The following is a 19,047-nucleotide window of genomic DNA, read 5'->3' as shown; positions in this document are numbered from 1 at the left end:
TATACCTACAGATGACTCTTTTCTTTTTTTTCTGGTCTGCTGGATTAATATAATTAAGTCTTGCCCAAGAGCACAAAAGCTAGTCCTTGTATATATCTCCTTTTTTTTGTTGTTGTTGTTGTTGCTGATAACAGGAACTGGGATAAGGGACTGAAAATGGCAGGCATTGGAGAAGGCATGACTAGCAAAAATGTCATGTGCTGCTTAGAGGGTTAGTTAGAGCTTGTTGTATAAAAACATAATCTCAATCACATGTAGGGTTCTATGATTTTAAACTATCCCTGAATTTAAATAACCTTCTGCGTGTCATGCTTATGCCATCTCCTTTGTTCTGGAAAAAGATTTGGGTTCTGGTAGCACTAGAAGGCATGTCCAGTTCTTGAACTAGCTGATTTTGCTTTGTTTTTGACTCCATCTTGCTTCTTCATATCTATTACTAATACACTGTCTTGAACCTTTCTTCTCTGCAGTTGCCTTGGATGGATGAAGATCTTAAGGCACAGAACACATACAGATATTAAGCTACAGAGATTTTTGGTATCAACAAAACCTAAATGGCCCATTTTAAGAATAATTGCATAATATAATAATCAATAGTACCATGGCTATGTCAAGATGACGTGGGCTGATATCAGTCCTCCTTTTCCTTCTGTTTACTACAAATACTGAGATCTTAGGTCATTAAACCTTAAATATTTGAAGCAAAGTTTCACTGAGAATAAAACTTCTTCCCTGCCTCAATCACTGTTACTTTATCCTCTTTCAAGAATAGGGAATATGGTGATTTGAATGAGATGTTCCCCATGGTATTGGGCAATTGGTGACACTGTTTGGGTAAGCTTAGGGGATTACCTTTTGGAGGAAGTATGTCATTGCATGACTTGAAGTAAGACTTGGATGTCAAGTAAGACTTGAAACATCGTAAGGTTGTTCTTCCTCCTACCTGCTAGTAGTTCTATTTGTGAGCTCTTGGCTATGCTTCCACAATTCCCTGTCATGATGGACTTTTATCCGCTGGAAACATAACTCAAAATATTCCTTATAAATGTTGCTTTTGTTCATGATATTTTATTATAGCAATAGAAATACAATATATTTGCCAAGCATATCTATTCTGTTAGGACTCCAGGATTTATCCATCTTCTCATTTAGTCTGGTAACACTGAGAAGGTATTACTGCTGGGGAATCGAAATTGAAAAGCCACTTCTAGGTATGAAGTTCACTAATGATCACTAATTTTTATCAATTTTTTATTGGAAAAATACCTATAGCACAAATTATTTTGTTATGCAAACTATAACAATTCAATAAAATAAACTTGAGTTCAAAAATCAAAGGGACTCATTCCCTTCTCCCTAGATTAAAATATTACTATAAGCTTTTGCAGGAGAAGACTAAATACCAAAATGCCTAAGATCCAGCAAAGTACACTTTTCAATGTACAAGCAAACTTATTATCTTGATTTTTGCTGAGAAAAAACAGATATCAGATATTTTAGCTCTTTTCTAAAGAGAAATGTTTGGGAATAAAAACACACCCATTATGCGTCCCAATGTCTGAATATTCAATGTTTCTGCCTTCTATCAAGGGTGTATCACATACCCTCTTTCAATTTAGTCTTAGTATCCTTACAAAAGAGTACTTAGTAGACTAGTGAGTTCCTTCTGCTATGGTCATTGTTTTAGATTACTATGAAAATTATTAAATGCTAGCATTTCTCTGCATTAAGTTCATTGTGTTTATGAAAGCATGCTCTCTACTCTTTGGATGCTATAATCTACAAGTAATTTTGAGTGGTTTTATAAAAACAATAATCAGAAAACAAAATAACTTCCTGGAAAAGAAGATATAACTTTAAGCTTAAGGAAAACATGCCTATTATAACTCTCCAATACCAAAGCCCAGACAAATACAAAAAGCCAGTTGGAATTCAGAGGCTGTGGTAGAGAGTACCAAAAGATGTCATTAGCGGGTTTGAAGCAGACAGTTCCTCTCTAACCAGGTGTCTTCAAATTAAACATTCATGTGCATATTCCTTAGCTACTACTGCCAACAACTCTATCAATTGAGAGGAAATTTTACTGCTTAAAACAAAAGTGAAAATAGTTGATGATGCCCCAGACAACAGAGCTACAGAAGGGCACAGAAACACCTGGGCTAAAGTCAGCTTTTAATATGTTATGCATTACTTTGCGTAACATAGATATTGCACTAGGCTATTAAACTCGCCTGAATATTGCTTTCTTATTTCACTTGTATTCCTTAGAAACAACACTTATCAGTTGTCTTAGGGTTTCAATTGCTACAGTGAAACACCATGACTGAAAATCAAATTGTAGAGGACAGTTTTATTGGGCTTACCCTTCCAATTGTTGAAAGAAGACAGGATAGGAACTCAAATAGGGCAGGAATCTGGAGGCAGGAGCTGATATAGAGGTAATGGAGGAGGATTCGCTCTTTCTGATTTGCTGTCCATGGCTTGCAGAACATTCTCTCTCTCTCTCTCTCTCTCTCTCTCTCTCTCTCTCTCTCTCTCTCCCTCTCTCTCTCTCTCTCTCTCCCTCTCTCTCTCTCTCTCCCTCTCTCTCTCTCTCCTTAATTGGGTATTTCTTAATTACATTTCAAATGTTATTCCCTTTCCCGGTTTCCTTTCCAAAAGCCCCCTAACCCCCCCTTCTATAAGGGTGTTCCCCTCCCTTTCCACCCTCCCATTACCATCGGCTCCCTGCCACACCCTCCCCCCGACAATCCCCTACACTGGGGGTCCAACCTTGGCAGGACAAAGGGCTTCTTCTTCCACTGGTGCCCAGCAAAGCCATCCTCTGCTACATGTGCAGTTGGAACCATGGGTCAGTCCATGTATAGTCTTTGGGTACTGATTTAGTCCCTGGAAGCTCTGACTGGTTGGCATTGTAGTTCTTACAGGGTTGCAAGCCCCTTCAGCACTTTCAATCCTTTTTCTAACTCCTCCCACAGGGTCCCATTCTCAGTTCAGTGGTTTACTGCTAGCCTTCGCCTCTGTATTTGACATGTTCTGGCTGTGTCTCTCAGGAGAGATCTATATCTGGTTCCTGTCAGCAGGCACTTCTTAGCTGCATCTATTTTATCTAGTTTTCGTGGTTGTATATATGTGGGTCACATGTGGGGCAGGTTCTAAATGGCCGTTCCTTCAGTCTCTGCTCCAAATTTGCCTCCCTATCCCCTCCTATGAATATTTTTGTTCCCCTTTTAAAGAAGGAGTGAAACATCCACATTTTGGTCATCCTTCTTGAGTTTCATGTGGTCTGTCTTTCAAATAGCACTTAGTACCACAAGCCCAGACGTGGCACCTCCCACAATGGGACGCCCCTCAACCCACCAATCACTAAGAAAATTCTTTATAGGTTTGCCTTCGGCCTGATCTTATGGAAATATTTCCTTAACTAAGGTTTTCTACTCTCTGGATGACTATATAAATTTAGTCGGCACAACAATTAAGACAGAACATGCATAATCCTAAACCTGAAACATGTTTCAAGAATAGTCTAGAAATGCACAAATGTTTTTAGATTCTTTTTCCTGTGTGATGGAGATTTTATAACTTCCATTTACTTATCTTACTTCACGCATTGCAATGGTTAACTGATTTCTTTTGTAGAATGATGGTTTTTTAATTTGTTTTGACGTTTTACAATGCTTAGTTTCTGACATTCTTGAGAAAAGATAGGATGTTAAAGAAATATGCCTAATGGTGACACATTTATTTAACTGTATTAAGTACTAAACATTACATTTGACCCTGCCCCCCTTATTTCCACCCCCTCCTCCTCTCTTCCCTCAAGTCCTTCCCACCCTCTAACTCCTCTGAGTATTTTGTTCCCCCTTCTAAGAAGGACTGCATCTACAATTCGGTCTTCCTTCTTCTTGAGCTTTATATGGTCTTTGAATTATTTCTTGGGTATTCTGAGCTTTTGGAATAATAACCACTTATCAGTGAGTGCATATCATGTGTAATCTTTTGTGACTGTGTTAGCTCACTCTGGATGATATTTTCCAGTTCCATCCATTTGCCTAAGAATTTCATGAAGTCCTTGTTTTTAATAGGTGAGTAGTACTCCATTGTGTAAATGTGCCACATTTTCTGTATCCATTCCTCTGTGGAAGGACATCTTGGTTCTTTCCTGCTTTCCAGCTCAGGGATGATATACAGAGGGTCAGGAATTTGAACAGAATGTGTACCAATGGGGGATGGGGAATGGAAGTAGCTATCAGCAAGTCACAGATGCAGGAAAGCAAGAGGCGCCCAGGACCCAAAGTGGATGAGACTAGCTGAAATGCCCAACAAAGGGGAAGGACAACCTATAGAGACCATATCCAGAGGTTAAGAAAGGTCCCCAGTTGAGTGATAGGCCACCCACTCATCTCCAAATTTTTAAGACAGAATTGCACCTGTCTAATGGAAATACAGAGACAATGTGTGGAGCAGACACTATAAAAACGGCCATCCAGACACTGCCCCACCTGGGGATCCATCCCATATGCAGCCACCAAACCCAGTCACTATTGCTGATGCCAAGAAGTGCTTGCTGATATGAGCCTGACATGGATGTCTCCTGAGAGGCTGTGTCAGAGCTTGACTGATACAGATGAAGATGTCTGCACCTAACCATTGGACTGAACATGGGGGATCCCAATGGAGGAGTTAGAGAAAGGACTGAAGGAGCTGAAGGTGTTTCAAACCCCACAGGGAGAATGACAATATCAATCAGCAAGATCCCTCAGAGCTCCCAGAGACTAAACCACCAACAAAAGAGTACACATGGAGGGACCCATGGCTTGAACCACATATGTAGCAGGGGATGATATTGTCTGGCATCAATAGGAAGAGACATCCTTGGTCCTGTGAAGGCTAGTTTCCCCAGTATAGGAGAATGTCAGTGTTAAGTTGAGAGTGGATAGGTGGGAGGGAGAGCATCCTCACAGAAGCAGGGGGAAGGGGTATAGGAGAGGGGGAACCAGGATAGGCAGATAATATTTAAATGTAAATAAGTAAAATATGCCCCTCACCACCACCAAAGATTGCATTGTGTGCTATTGTCTCTCAAATTCTACAAGGTAGTTGGGTTTGGGCAAAGTCATAGGGATAGGGTCTTTACAAGAGTGTTAGTTGTTTTAGATGAGAATTGTGATCATTTTCTCGCTTTCTTCTAACTAGTGAGAAGTCAATGAGAAGATCATCTACATTGGAAAAAGAATGAAACTCTTACTAAAACTCAGCCATGGACCTCCTCTATTCCATCCTGTGGTCTTTTGTCAGTCACCTAATTTTGAAACCACAAAGTGACTCTTATTTGCTCCCATCCTTTCAACCCTGCATTTATCAAAGTTTATTCTAATGTTTTTCTCATATTATAGAAGCTGTAGTAATGTTCTTAAATTCCCAACAATTTAAATAGAATAATAGTTTCTTTTTTCTCATATCTAAAATCTTTTCTTCATTCAACAATTTTAAAAGTTTTTATAAATAAAAAATAATAGCTATCATCCAGCCTTGTATCATCTATCTATGCATCTATCATCGAGTCTATTTATCTATCATCTTTCTATCTCTCATTCTCTCTCAAAATCCTAATCAAAAACCAAACATTTTAAAATATTCTGAATAAGCTTTTGAAAGATTTTGAATGATTATTTAATTGTGTCATCTAACATATTTAACAAATAACTATTATAATGAAATTACTTGAGTCAAATCCTACTATGCTATGTCCTCAGAGAATTTGCTAATTTTCATTCTCAGATATTTGCTATAAGACACTTCTGACCCGATTAATTGTGCTTGTTTTTGATGACCAAAATAGTCTTATATTTTCTCAACTTAATTACTTGATTTTTTTTTAGTCTTTTAGACTTAGAATGAAACCTTGTCTTTAATACCCCCTTTCAGAACCCAGTCAAACTCAGTACTCACTGAGGATTGATCTTCCTAGGTACAAGTTTTTTCTTCCTTTTAAATAGTTAACAGCCTTTTAACATCTGTGAGTGTGTGTGTTATTCACATGTGTATGCACACGCATGTATAACATGTAGGTACACTGACACCTGTATGTGCATGTACACAGAAGCCAGAGTCAATATGTTTATCAATATGATAACCAGTAGTATTATCAGCTTTTCACATTATATTTTGATATAGGATCTCTCAATAAATCCAGAACTTGCCAATTACTCTAGACTATCTGGCTAGAAAGTTCCAGATACCCTCAGTTCCTGCAATGAGATTACAAGTTGCTTGCCTCAAGGCCTTCCTCTTTGATTGGATGCTAGTGATCAAACTCAGCTCTTCAAGCTTATTGGGTGAAGATTTGACTGACTGAATCGCGTTACCAGCCCCAATATTTCAATCACTCTTTACTTCCTATAAAAATTATACTTAAAATATTTGTAGATGAATGAACTAAAATATATCAGAAGGAAGAGACCAACTAGACAATACGTTTTTTCCATTATTTGTAAATCTATCTCATGATCTTGCTTAATGGATTGTCAAAAAAGAAACAATGTGATAAAAACAGTTAATTTTTTTTATAAAATTTAATTTTAATAACTGCCCTGAATATATTTTAATAATTCACTAAATGAAAGTAAATCATCTTTCATTCTGAGACTGTTTAGATCTGCTCTGATAATCATGATGCCTCTGACTAATCTGTACAATATTTTGGAAGCAACGGCTTAGATATCATGGATGTATTCCAAAAGGCAGTAAATTGTGAGTCACTGGGGAGTTGCCATGGCAACAGATGGATCCTATAATTCTAGGAGTCACTTTGTTTGTTGACTGGCATTTACACATCTTGACAAAAGCCTGGTAATTTTTATCTACTAGGAAAAAAAAAACAGGAAGGTAACTGCTACCACAACCCTCCAATACTTTTCTGTCTTAATACACTACAAGGGTATCACTTGGTCACATAATAGCTTGTGTACAATTGTGTAGCTCTCCTGTGTCTTCCAAGTGACTAAAGGAACCACACTTCTATCACATGATTTAGCCTTTACTGAATGCTTACTTTCAGTCATACAGACGTAGGTGTAAGAGTCTAGAATCTCTTGCGGGTTTTTAGGTATCCTGTCTATAAATTGCACAATCAATCACCTCACAACATATTCTGTTGGCCAATACTAGTTATGTACTGCAAGACAGGTTTGAAAATGGTACTTTCCTATCAAATCAAGAAAAAGAAATGAATTTATGGAGCATTTATTCTATCTTGGCCTCGCCACTGCTCTAATATATGAAGGAATTTGATATCTGGATCTGAGAGCTGTTCTTCTGAAGGGGATGCGACCTAAAAGACATTTCTATTTGTTTGAATGGTATGAGAAAAATTCTTGAAAGATAAAGTTCCTTCAAATTATGAACAGATCATCTTTAATACCATTCCAAAGGGAGACATGTTCACAGATATCCAACAACTTTGTATTCATTCTCGACTAAGACATTTCACCTGGGCATGAAAAATTCATAAGGTTTCCAGTTTTCCTGTTCTTTGTTGTGTCCCCTTATTTTAATCAGTCAAATCCCTTCATAGCTGTGAACATGACTAGAGTATATCATTACGTTTTTATGATGGACTCTTCTAGTCTACATGTAGATCCCTTTCTCTCACACTATTATCCCATATCTCTGATATTCCCTGGTCCATATAAAACCCACGATTCCTCTCTATTGTTCTCAAATGCATAAATATGCAATTATTTTTCATAAAACAAATGTCTATGACGCTTGCCATATAAGATACACATTGCAATAAATTCTGACAGAAAATGTGGAAAATTAAATGTAATAAAAAATACTTCAAAATAAAACACAGTCAACAAAAACAACCCTAAAACAAATAGACAAGGGATGCCTTCTGAAGTCCTCTTTTGCTTAATTAACTTTGGTTTCTTAGTTCTCTGGAATGAAAGCCAGACACAAAATAAAATGCCCCACAAGGCTCTATGAAAACTAAACTTCTGTTACTTCGTTAGTACCACTTTCTACTCTTTTTACACATCTTACTCTATTTTTTACATTGCTCTCCAACTGTTGACTAAAGATTGGCCACCTCTTTAGACTATATTTCTGTGATCTCTTACTTCTGTATTCTTTTCCTGGTGGACACCAGCACCATTCACTCATCTTCTGGACTTCATGCAAATCCAATCACTCAGTAAAATCACAGTTGACTACCCCACTAAAACTGTATCCTTTGAACATTTTAAATCCCATTTCTGCATGTATTTCTCCTATGATAATCTAATATAATGTATAATTTTCTCATTTGTTTTGTCTTGCTCTCTTTTTCATGAAAAAGACTAGATTTTCTGTTATTATAACTGCTTATGTATTTTTGTTTCGTGCTATGTAGCTTTGGCAACTAGGAATAAATGGTGAATGGCAGGCACTCCATTATGTATTTCTTTAAGACATATGCAATTTTTTGTTTTAATATTTTAGTTCTTTGTATCTGTAGCTATTGAATTCAATTTAGATACATTAAGGTCAAATTGCTGAGGTAGGATTTTTACCTCTGGTTTACTTGATGTTTCAAAACTTAATTATAATTCATTAATGCAAATTATCTTTGAAAAAAATCAAGCTTTTTCCCATGATCTTCTCAATGACCCTTCCTTTCATAGAAGGTTGTCCTGTTTTTTAATAGCATGTCACAGCTATAGGGGACAATAGCTCCTTTATTTAGTAACTATCTGGCCTGAGAGTCAGTTCTGAACAATTTTTAATGGATGTGGCACTGGCAATTACTAAGATGTTAAAATAGTAGATCAATCATGGAGGCTGTGGAAAGGACAATATCATATACTTGCAACAGTTTTATGGATAGATATAGATATAGATATAGATATAGATATAGATATAGATATAGATATAGATGTGGATATATCAACTAGCACAAATAGTAGCATCTGTTACAATGTTCTTTTCAGTATTACCTATATTTTTATGAAGAGCCTGTCCTTGGAAAGGCTTCTGTGTGTGTGTGTGTGTGTGTGTGTGTGTATTATATTCTAGCAGTGTTATAGGTTAAATTTCTTCGTAGGCTTTCTGAATCTAAATCTACTCTTTTATACAATACACTTCCTGTATCCAGCAAATAATTCAGTTCTCAGCACTCTCTATCTGATTTAAAAAACATTGGATTAAAGTGTAGTCTTAGATACTTTTTTCCTGGAGGAGGGATAATTTTTGATGATGGGTATTAATCAAGGAAAATCACATGTACCAGACACCAGGAAAGATAATTAGAGAGATAATTACTCCAGCTTTTTAACTCTTGTTTTTTTGAATAATAATTCTACAGGATTATTTTTCCTAAAGTGTTATTATCTGGGAGTTTAGGAAGAAATCTCTTAACATGTTAAGTGTGGCACTTGGTTCTTTTCATTTGGCCTTTACAGTTCTGTTCCTAAATTCTAGCAGCCCTTTCTTTCAGATAATCACTTCCTCTCAAAAGTCTCATTTTTATGTCCTGTTTTCAGTTTGAGAGATGCCCAAGTGTTCTGAACAATAGGTGCCACACTAATGGATATTTTGAAAAGTAAAAAATAGATGGAGTGGTGACCTGAGCTCATTCTTCAGAGCAGGGCCCTAAGTGGGAGGTAGCCAGGAGATGAGAAGATACAGAGAACAGGACAGGTAGGGTCAGGTGGTCTTGCAGAAAAGCTATGTCTTATGCTAAGCAAGCTTATTAAAAAGTGTAGCATCTTATATACTGTCTTCAGGAGAGAAATGAGACAGTTAGTAGAAAGTATCATACGGTGGTACAAAGTCACAGAGAAGCTAAGCCAATGTTGCACAAAGGGAGTACAGAGTTTCTCAAGAACATTTCACACCAGGCACACAATAGCCTTGGAACTATAAACAGTCCTATAGGGAAGGATTGACTGGGTCCTCAGGATCAGAAGCTGCCAATCCTCCAAGGCTCTGAGCCTTGGCCATTAATGGTTCTGCCAAGCACCTTCTTAGTTCTAGACAAAGAACTGCTAATTTCTTTTCCATTTATTAGGGTCTCAGGGAAAGCCTTCAAAATAGTAGCATACAATTCTGATAAATGATTGATAATTTGCATAAGCTAAGTAACTCACTCATCTGTAACCCTTATAAGATACATTTATTAGAAAGAATGGAGACACCAGCTGGAAATTCATTGTAACAGATTTGCAAACATTTCTAGCTCTTGGACATACTTTTGCATATGTAATTAATGATATAGTAAATAGTTATGATACAGTAAATACTTATGTGTGGCTGCTGCTGGTACTGTTTTCTCTGTAGTAAGTGATAGAGTATGGCAAAGTAACTTTATCAACAGCTGGGGATCTTTAAATGCAAAATAATTAATTGTACTATTTTTTTAGCATCAGTGACTTATATAACAACACCAAACCCTGAAATATCAGTAATTCTTTAAATAAAATTTTAATTTACTAATCATACAGCCTGTGAACGAGTCTATGCTAGAAAACTCAAGTTCATTAAATGATGCTTAATCACACTGATACCTAAAATAAGCTAGGTACCTGAGGAGACTTTTTAATTAATTATTTTATTTATTTATACCCCAACTACTGCCCCTTTCTGTCCCCTCCCAGAGTTCTTCACACCTTCCCCTTCCTTTTGCCTCTGAGAGGTTGCTCCCCATACCCTCTGCATCCCCCTTCCCTAGGGCATTAAGTCTCTACAGGATTAGTCGCATCCTCCCCCACTGAGGCCAGACAAGAGTCTACCAGAAAAGTTGTTAAATCAGTTGCTGGAGGCAAGCAACTAAGCTGTGTAAAGATTTAGAATTAAACCCAGAAAATTTATAAAATCTTCAACCTGTACCCCAGCGTGTATCCCCATGGTTTCAATCTTTAAAATGGGAGGTTCTGTTATTGTTGTAATACTTCCTGGGTCTAAAAGAAATAAATTGATATTTGTTTCACTGTGTTTATTAAATATTTTCTATAGATGCAGTGTGTCTAGGAATTTGCAAAATAGAGAGAAGCAAGGAAACATTTTAAAAAAATACAGGAGTCTATCGAATGACTATAAAATGTTTACATGCTGATAAAAAGATGAAAATTCTTTGTAACACGACAGGAAAGAATTCTGGTGCCTGCAGCTGCTAATGTGGATGATGATGCCGCTATTGTTCTCTGTACAGCGAATGATTCTCTGTGTGGTAAAATAACTCTATCAGCAATTTCCCGCTCAAGAGGTGAGCACCCCTCTCCAAAGGTTGCATAATCAAAAATGACGAAGCAACTTAGGTATGAGACAAATAGACGTTTATTTTGATATGAGGAAGTGCTGAGGCCGTAAAGAATATAAAGACAGATGTCCTGTGACACAGTGACAAACAATGATGTGTGCAAGGAGAGCATTTTGAAGAGGGATAGACTAGAAATTACATTCAGATATGACAGAGCTAGGGATGATCCATGCTGATTTTCAAGTTATTATGTGATTAAAACTAGCAAAAGGTAAATGAAGTCGATAGAATGGGAAATAAATGCTTTCGGTGAGAAGCTATGATAGTGTTTAGAAATTCTACGAAATGGATTCAGCAGAGAGGTCAAGGAAACCATAAGAAAACTTACAGAGTCAACTAACCTGGGCTCATGGGGACCTGCAGAGATAGAACCGCCTAACAGGAAGTATACATGGGATGGACCTAGGCCCTCTACATGGATATAACAGTTATATAACATGTATATCTTGGTCTTTGTGAGAACTCTTAACAGCAGGAGCAAGGGCTGTCTCTGATTCTGTTGCCTGCCTTGGGGACCCTTTACTGCTGCTGGGATGCCTCTTCTTTCTTCAATAGAAGAAGATACATCTAGAATTATTGCAAACTGATATGCCAAGGCTGATATTCATGGGAGGCCTCCCCTTTTCTGGGAAGGGAGAAAGGTGGAGCAGATGTCAGGGGAGAGGAAGGGAGAGGGAAGGACTGGGAGGCGAGAAGGAAGGAGAAACTGCAGTGTGACTATGAAGCAAATAAATAAATTAGTTAATTATTTAAAATTTAAATTGGTATTTTAATTCTGGGTATGTTGCCTCCATATCCAACCTAAATTTACATAGTTCTCATCAATTTTAGATGGAAAATAAAGTCATATGTTAATGGACAAATTTACAAATGACATTCTCCTAATAATGGCTAGAATTCTGGAAATGTAACACTTTTATGAAATATTTTATTTGTCATTTCTGTGTTAAAATCTAAAATAAATATTTTATGATAGAAAAATAATAAATAAATAGATAAATAAATTTAAGTTTATGTGAAAAAGAAGATGAGGAAGAGGAGGAGGAGGCAGAGGAGGAGGAGGAGGAAGAAGAAGAATAAGAAGAAGAGGAAGAAGAAGAAGAAGAAGAAGAGGAAGAGGAAGAGGAAGAGGAAAAGGAAGAAGAAGAAGACATGTGGCAGGCTCAGGAGATGAGAATACAGAGATGTTCCCACTCTGTCACTCTGACAAGGTAGCTACATACTTACCTGTCCACAGCACAAAAGAGAGGACTATGTTCCCCAAATCTCCAGATGAAAAGGGGTGTGTCATTTCAAAAGTTGGTTAAAAATATAAAACCATAAAATCATCAACAAAAAGGAAAAATGTGAAGCATCAGCGGAAATGTTGCTTATTCTCATAGTTCTTTTTTTCATAACAATGAAAACTAAAAACAAAGGAAATAAACAAGCTTTGGTAGATTTAGAAAAAAAAAGGGAGCAGAAAATTAAACAACAGAGAAGCAAACTATTAGCCCATCCTCCTGTGATGTTTGTTTTGCTTTGACCAACACAATATTCTACATTCCAGCTTTCCTTCCATGTTGCCTGGTTTTGTGCTGCCTGGTTTTATGTCAGCTTGATACAATTCAGTTATTTTGGAAGAGAGAACCTCACTTTAGAAATTACACCCCTCATCACATTGGCCTGGCACATTTTCTTCATTGACGATTGAAGTGGGAAGTCCCAGCTCACTGTAGGTGATGCCATTCCTGTGCAGGTGGTCCGGAGTGGATAAGCACTCAGACTGACTAAACCAGTAAGTGACATTCCTCCATGGTCTTTGTGTTGATCCTTGCTTTTAGGTTCCTGTGTTGACTTCCTGCCCTGACTCCTCTAGATGAAGGTCTGCGGTATGAAAGAAAATGCTAAATAAACCCTTTCCTCCTCAAGTTGCTTATGGTTCTGGCGTATTATTATAGCAATAGAAACCCTAGTTAAAGCATCTTAATTTACTCTTACTTGAATAAGAACCAGAATAAGGAGGGTAAGGTCTTGTTTTCTCAACTAATGATAAAGGAAGCACAAATTCTCACTACTATCTCCATCCTTTCATGAAAGGAGTAGACTGATAGCAAAACACTGGATGCACGTGATCTAAGAGAGAGACTGCTTTATGAACTCACTATTTCCCTTATTTTGATACAGGGATGTGGCAACCTATCTGTGGACTGGAATTGGAGTTACAATGACAAAGGCTGACGCGAGTTAGTGTTCTCACAGGATGAATGAAAGTAGTGATAATGTGACATTTAGTTTCTTTGCAAATTTTTGTCCCATTTTTGTTGCACAATGTGGGGTAAGTCATTCTCCACACACCCCTTATCAATTTTAGCACAGTTTTTATGAAATTGACTTATACATCAATAGTCAGTACTACTATGCCTGGTTATTAAAATCAAGGAAAGATTTTAGGATGTGGTATGCATAAACTATATCCTAAACCTTATGTCACTCACAGCACTGACCACACAGAACCGAGGTTTTGTCAGGGGTATTACCTTACTGCTACGATGCTAAAATTTTGAAGACAATGAACCTTCTATACTGTAGTACCCTTATAACTAAAGCAATAACTTGTCACATTGTTGATCCCTTGTAAGTAGTTACTTAATGACTGAATAATGGTTTTGATGGAATTATGTTTCTTAAAATATTATAACTATATACATCAAACGTTCTGTTACTGTTTCTGTTTACTTACTGAAGTAGGAAATAGACCTGCTCTCTGACATTTATCCATTCATTCTTTAAACATATGTTCCATTTCCTAATTGTTCAAGATGATAGAAATGCATAGAACAGGGTCCCTGCCTTCAGAGATGTCAAGAGAAGTTCCACTCTGGAACTAATTCATGTGATGCTTCTAGCACAGTCCCTCACTGAAACACATTCAAAATTTTAATACTATAAATAGTGGTGATTTAATTATTTTAAATGTCGATAGAGTAAACACTTGCTTAGATATATTTTGGTGAATGGGAATAAAACCTGCTTATCACCATTAAGTAACAATACCCACTCTGTTTGTGGAAGAGTCCTCCACACTAACAAATGAGAGTCTCTATCTCCATGACACAATTCAGACAAATTGGAGACTTAGCCTTATCCACTTTAAATGAAACAATAAATTGGCTTACTGTTGCAAGTCTTGTTGTACTTGCTGTTCTCCTGTGCAAACCCTTCCAGCCGGCACTGAAAACGATGCTGCCAAAATTCTTGAAACCAAGGGTTTCTGAGGTTTGTTTCTGGCCGGAGTTTCAGATAATAATCATCAAACCACTTGACATCAGGAGACTGAAGCTTGATTGTAATTCCACCGACAGCTTCTCGCTGATATCCATCTGTCACGTCATACCTGTCGGCCCAGCCATCACTGTGGAAACGAGCAAAGACAGTTCCCTTAGTGTAGAGCAGAAATATTCTGGGGAAATTAATCTCTCCTGTTTGAGACACTCATTGTAAAGTGGCTATTACAAGCCTCACAAAGATCAAGCATGGTATGCCAGAGGTGATTGTTATCTACCAGCCTGTTAGAAGTGAGAACAGAGGCAATACCATGATGGAAAATCTGGATTTCAGATATCAGACTGAAAATTCTTACCTTTGAGTTTTAGAAGAGAAGCTAGTATGTTTGAGAGAAATTTCAAATTATAAAGTAGAATGCAGGTTTCACAATTTTACTGTGCATAATTTTCCTGGATATTTAATAAATAAATCAAATTAATTTTAAATATCTTCTTTTATGTACATTGTAATAATCATTAAAAGAATAACAAAACTGGGATCAAAATATTGGAAAATATTTCTGAATAGTACATAATAGTAATTAAAGTATGCCCTAGCATGATATTATTATTTATGCAAGAGATAGAAATTATAAGGTTTGAAATATCTTGTAAGTAGTCATCCTGTGACTACAGTGACTAACCTATGTACATCCAAATGCATTTAAACATATATTTAAAATATATATTTGGATGACTTGAGACAATTTAAATGATGGGATACAGTGAGAGGGAAGACACCCTTCACCTCACAAATCAACTCTCACCTTAAAAGTACAGAAAGAATGAGGAAAAGTATAAATTTATGTAGAAAATAAAGGAAATATGCCATTTTAAATAAACAGAAGAAAAAATACTTTTACGTTAAGTGGTATGCCTTGTAACAGCAAAAAGAGGAGTCTTGATTTTTCTATCCCCCTTTCCACTAGAGCAGACAGTTGGTACTGGCCTTCTTCTCCAACAAGTGATACTGTCCTTTCTTAAAGGCATGGAAGTCCTCTTTAAGGAAATATATGCTTTAATACAATTTTGGCAGTTTAAGAAACTAACACAAAAAGGAGCAAAGAAGTCAGGTGGAGTGATCTGAGGGGAAGAGCAGAGTGGCGGTGCCTGCCCTGCGAAACAGGAATATTTGAATTCGAGCAGTTGGTAGAGGACACAGATTGACATTATGATCCATTGTTTACCTCACCTATTTTATTTTCCACGGAATAAATGTTTTTTTCCCAATATAATAGTTTGACTATACAACCAGTAATGGAGTAAGTATTAGGTAAGAAATTAATATATAACAAATGCATGAATATTTTAAAATGTGATGTGCTATGAATTTTGATTTAAATATTGATAAGTATGATGTGCTGCAAAGGTCATAGATAATCATTAGTGTCTTCCAGGGGTTACCCACAATGATCTGAGCAATTTCCCAAGGAAATGAGTAGAAAGGGAGAATAAGAACTAAGTAAGCCAAATGAGTCAATTCTTCTCCTAAGACCCTTTAGATGAGGTATCTTATTATCTATTGAATAATTAAAATAATAATAATAACTTTGTGACAGGTTAGGGAAGAGGAAGGAAAGCTGAGAATTTTGCTCCAGTGTTGAATCTGGATACTTCACACATTATCTTCTCCCAAGTGTCTCATTTTCAGCTGCAGAAGATTTTATTTAAAGCTGACAAGTTGAAGTGAAGTGGGCTTGTTTGCCTCCTTCCCTCCCTCTGTTGTTGCTGATAGGAGAATGTGGGTCTCCCTGGCACCAGGAGCTGCATGGGCGAGCTGCAAACAGGACAGGAAGCTCTGTCTGTCAAGCAGAACCTCATTCTCCCTGGATATGTGAATTCAAATTGTTCTTTTGGTTAATGTTAGCTCAGTCTTATGTAACACTATGATTATGAATGTTATATAAAATTGTGAGATGATAATGGGCTCAATTTACTCTTCACAATCCATTCATTGAATTTAATGGAGTTTGCAAAAAGCTGGGTTTGAAAACCTCTCTTGTGGGTAATGTTTCCATAGATGAAAAGTATCTGGCTCCAAGAATGTTAATTTGCTCATCTTTTGACTCTGTTCTTTCACGTTTTGTTTTGCTCAGGCATAAATCTCTAACCATTTTGAAAAAAAAAAGATGTGTTGTCATTAGCCTTGTTAGCTCATGTTGTAAACTTAAAGCTATTTTGATCCAGTTATTTCCAATTTATTGTAAAGTTAAGAAAAAAGTCATTGAGTTAGGAAAGAAACCGAAAATTCTCTATAACTGAGCTAAACAGGGTCATTATTTTTAACTTATTAAGAATGCCTGCCAGGTAAGTCCCAAGAAAGAATATTTTATGCTGAAAAGGTGCTGTATGCATTGGTTATTGCTTGTTATGATGGCTACAATTGAGCCGTCAGATTTGTCTAAAATGACAGAGCATTTCAAACAAGGAATGAAAAGAATCTAAAAAATAAAATGCATATTAAGGAAAGCCAAAACTTTCCGTTCTATCACCTACTTCTTCTGATTGCTTTGAAGAAAATGGTTTTCAACATGATGATGCCACATTAATGCTTCAATGATTTATATTTTCCCATAACAAAGGGAAACAGAAAGAAAACTAAGGACATGCATGCCACACTTAAGGCATTTTTTAAAGATATTGAATGTCTGTCTAGACATTCTATCTATCTATCTATCTATCTATCTATCTATCTATCTATCTATCTACCTACCTATCCATCCATCCATTTGTTTTTTTCACTAGTGGGCATTTTTGCTCATCATCGATACTCTATTCCACTTTGTCTTCCCCTGGGATACGTTTCAGCAGCAGAGCACTTTCTCAGTGTGCCCGAAGGCTTGGGTTTGAGACTCAGCATTTTATATTTGCAAATTAAACTGCTTTCTACACTTTAGTTACAAGACCCATATTAATGTTGGATCATTTTACAGTCGTCAACAAATATGGATAGAGGCTTAACATCATAGTGCCCTGATATGATATTCTCATTTAAGAGTGAATGAGATGTGAGTTCTCAAAAACTAAAGTCTCTTTTTCCTACTGTATTTACTTTCAGAAACTCCATATTTTTATAGGCTTTGTTGCTGAGTTTGCTTTCTCACATGGCCCCAAGGATAGAACTTACATGTGATATAGTGTTCCTAAGGAGGGGGAAGTTGTGATTTGTATATGATATACATACATCACAAGACTTGTAGTAAGGAATAGATGAAAATGCTATACTCTGAAAAGGTTATACTAGTGAATCAAATCTATGTATATAATCTTTAAGAGATACTCCCCCTAAAACAAGGCTGTTGCAGTTTTGTGTATTGCTATATATTGAAATGTTAAATAATGTCCCCAAGATACGGTTACTTCAGGGATGAGGAAATTCTCACATATACCAAGTGATATGATGTAACCTTACTCCTTAATTAAAATGATTGATTGCATAAAGATGCCTTTGGACTATATTTGCACAGAAGAGAGATAGATGAGGCTTTTGTTTCCAGATGCAGGGACCATGAAGAGGAGAAAGGAGAAGAAAATGAAGAGAGTAAGATGCTATGGGGCAAGGGACCCTGAAAATTGTTCATGAGGGTTAGCCCGTATGAGTTAGAGCAAAGCCTACCAAGTCATATTTGGTGTTATTGACAGGAAATTTAGGCAAATTAGCTTAGAGGGTTGATATCTGCCCAGCTCTAGTACTATTAAGGCTTATTGTAAATATAAAGATGTTGTGTCTTTTATCTGGGAACTAAATGATCTAAGGTGAGGTAGAAACCCCTGATTAAAGTTTTACTACAACACAAGGCTGTGTGATCATTAGTTAAGGAAAATATTGTCACCAGAATCTTAGAACAACCTAAACATGTATTTCCCTATTTAAAAAAGTCAGTATTTGCTGATTTAGAATTTGCAGCATGTTGTAGAACATTGCAATAAATAATGAGAATTGACTACAAATGAACTTTTCCCCTTTTTAAATTAATTAATTAATTTACATTCCAAATGCTCCCCCCTCTCCCAGTCCCCCCCACAGGATCCCTCCCCCCCCATGCCTCCCCTCTCCTTTGCCTCTGAGATGGTGGACTCCCCCATGGGTATCTCTCCACCCTCTGAAGAATTAGATGCATCTGCTCCCTGTGAGGCAGGATAAGGCTGATCTCTGCTATCTATGTGCTTAGGGTATGCTCTTTTGCTGGTAGCTTAGTCTCCTCATGAGAGCCCCCAGGGTCCAGGTTAGATGACATTCTTGTTTTTCCTGAGGGCAGTATGATGTGTGGGAAGAGATAGGAGAAAGGACCAGAAGAACAGGAGAATGAATGGAAACACATAAACTTTTAATTTCATTATTGTTTTTGTGGTGTTTCTAGCCTTGGTTTGCCTGCAATAACAGTGTCACTTGATCATTAGGAAGAAGGAAAGCTTTCTTAACTCACTCAGCAAAGTCTA

At 36.9% G+C, this 19,047-nt stretch overlaps 1 protein-coding gene across 9 annotated transcripts in view; it reads right to left on the bottom strand.

Annotated features, from left to right (window-relative positions):
• Grm5 (glutamate metabotropic receptor 5) overlaps window positions 1-19,047 on the bottom strand; it is a 574,875-nt gene that overhangs the window by 135,177 nt on the left and 420,651 nt on the right. For all 9 annotated transcript variants that reach the window (XM_039096032.2, XM_017588778.3, XM_006229659.5 and 6 more), the window contains one exon: window positions 14,461-14,696. In XM_039096032.2, coding sequence (XP_038951960.1) covers window positions 14,461-14,696 — 236 coding nt within the window. The remainder of the gene's footprint in view (window positions 1-14,460; window positions 14,697-19,047) is intronic.

The sequence above is a fragment of the Rattus norvegicus genome, chromosome 1 (assembly GCF_036323735.1).
Source record: "Rattus norvegicus strain BN/NHsdMcwi chromosome 1, GRCr8, whole genome shotgun sequence".
NCBI lineage: Eukaryota > Metazoa > Chordata > Mammalia > Rodentia > Muridae > Rattus > Rattus norvegicus.
The sequence above is the reverse complement of the archived record's forward strand: the minus strand, read 5'-3'. Positions and strand labels throughout refer to the sequence as shown.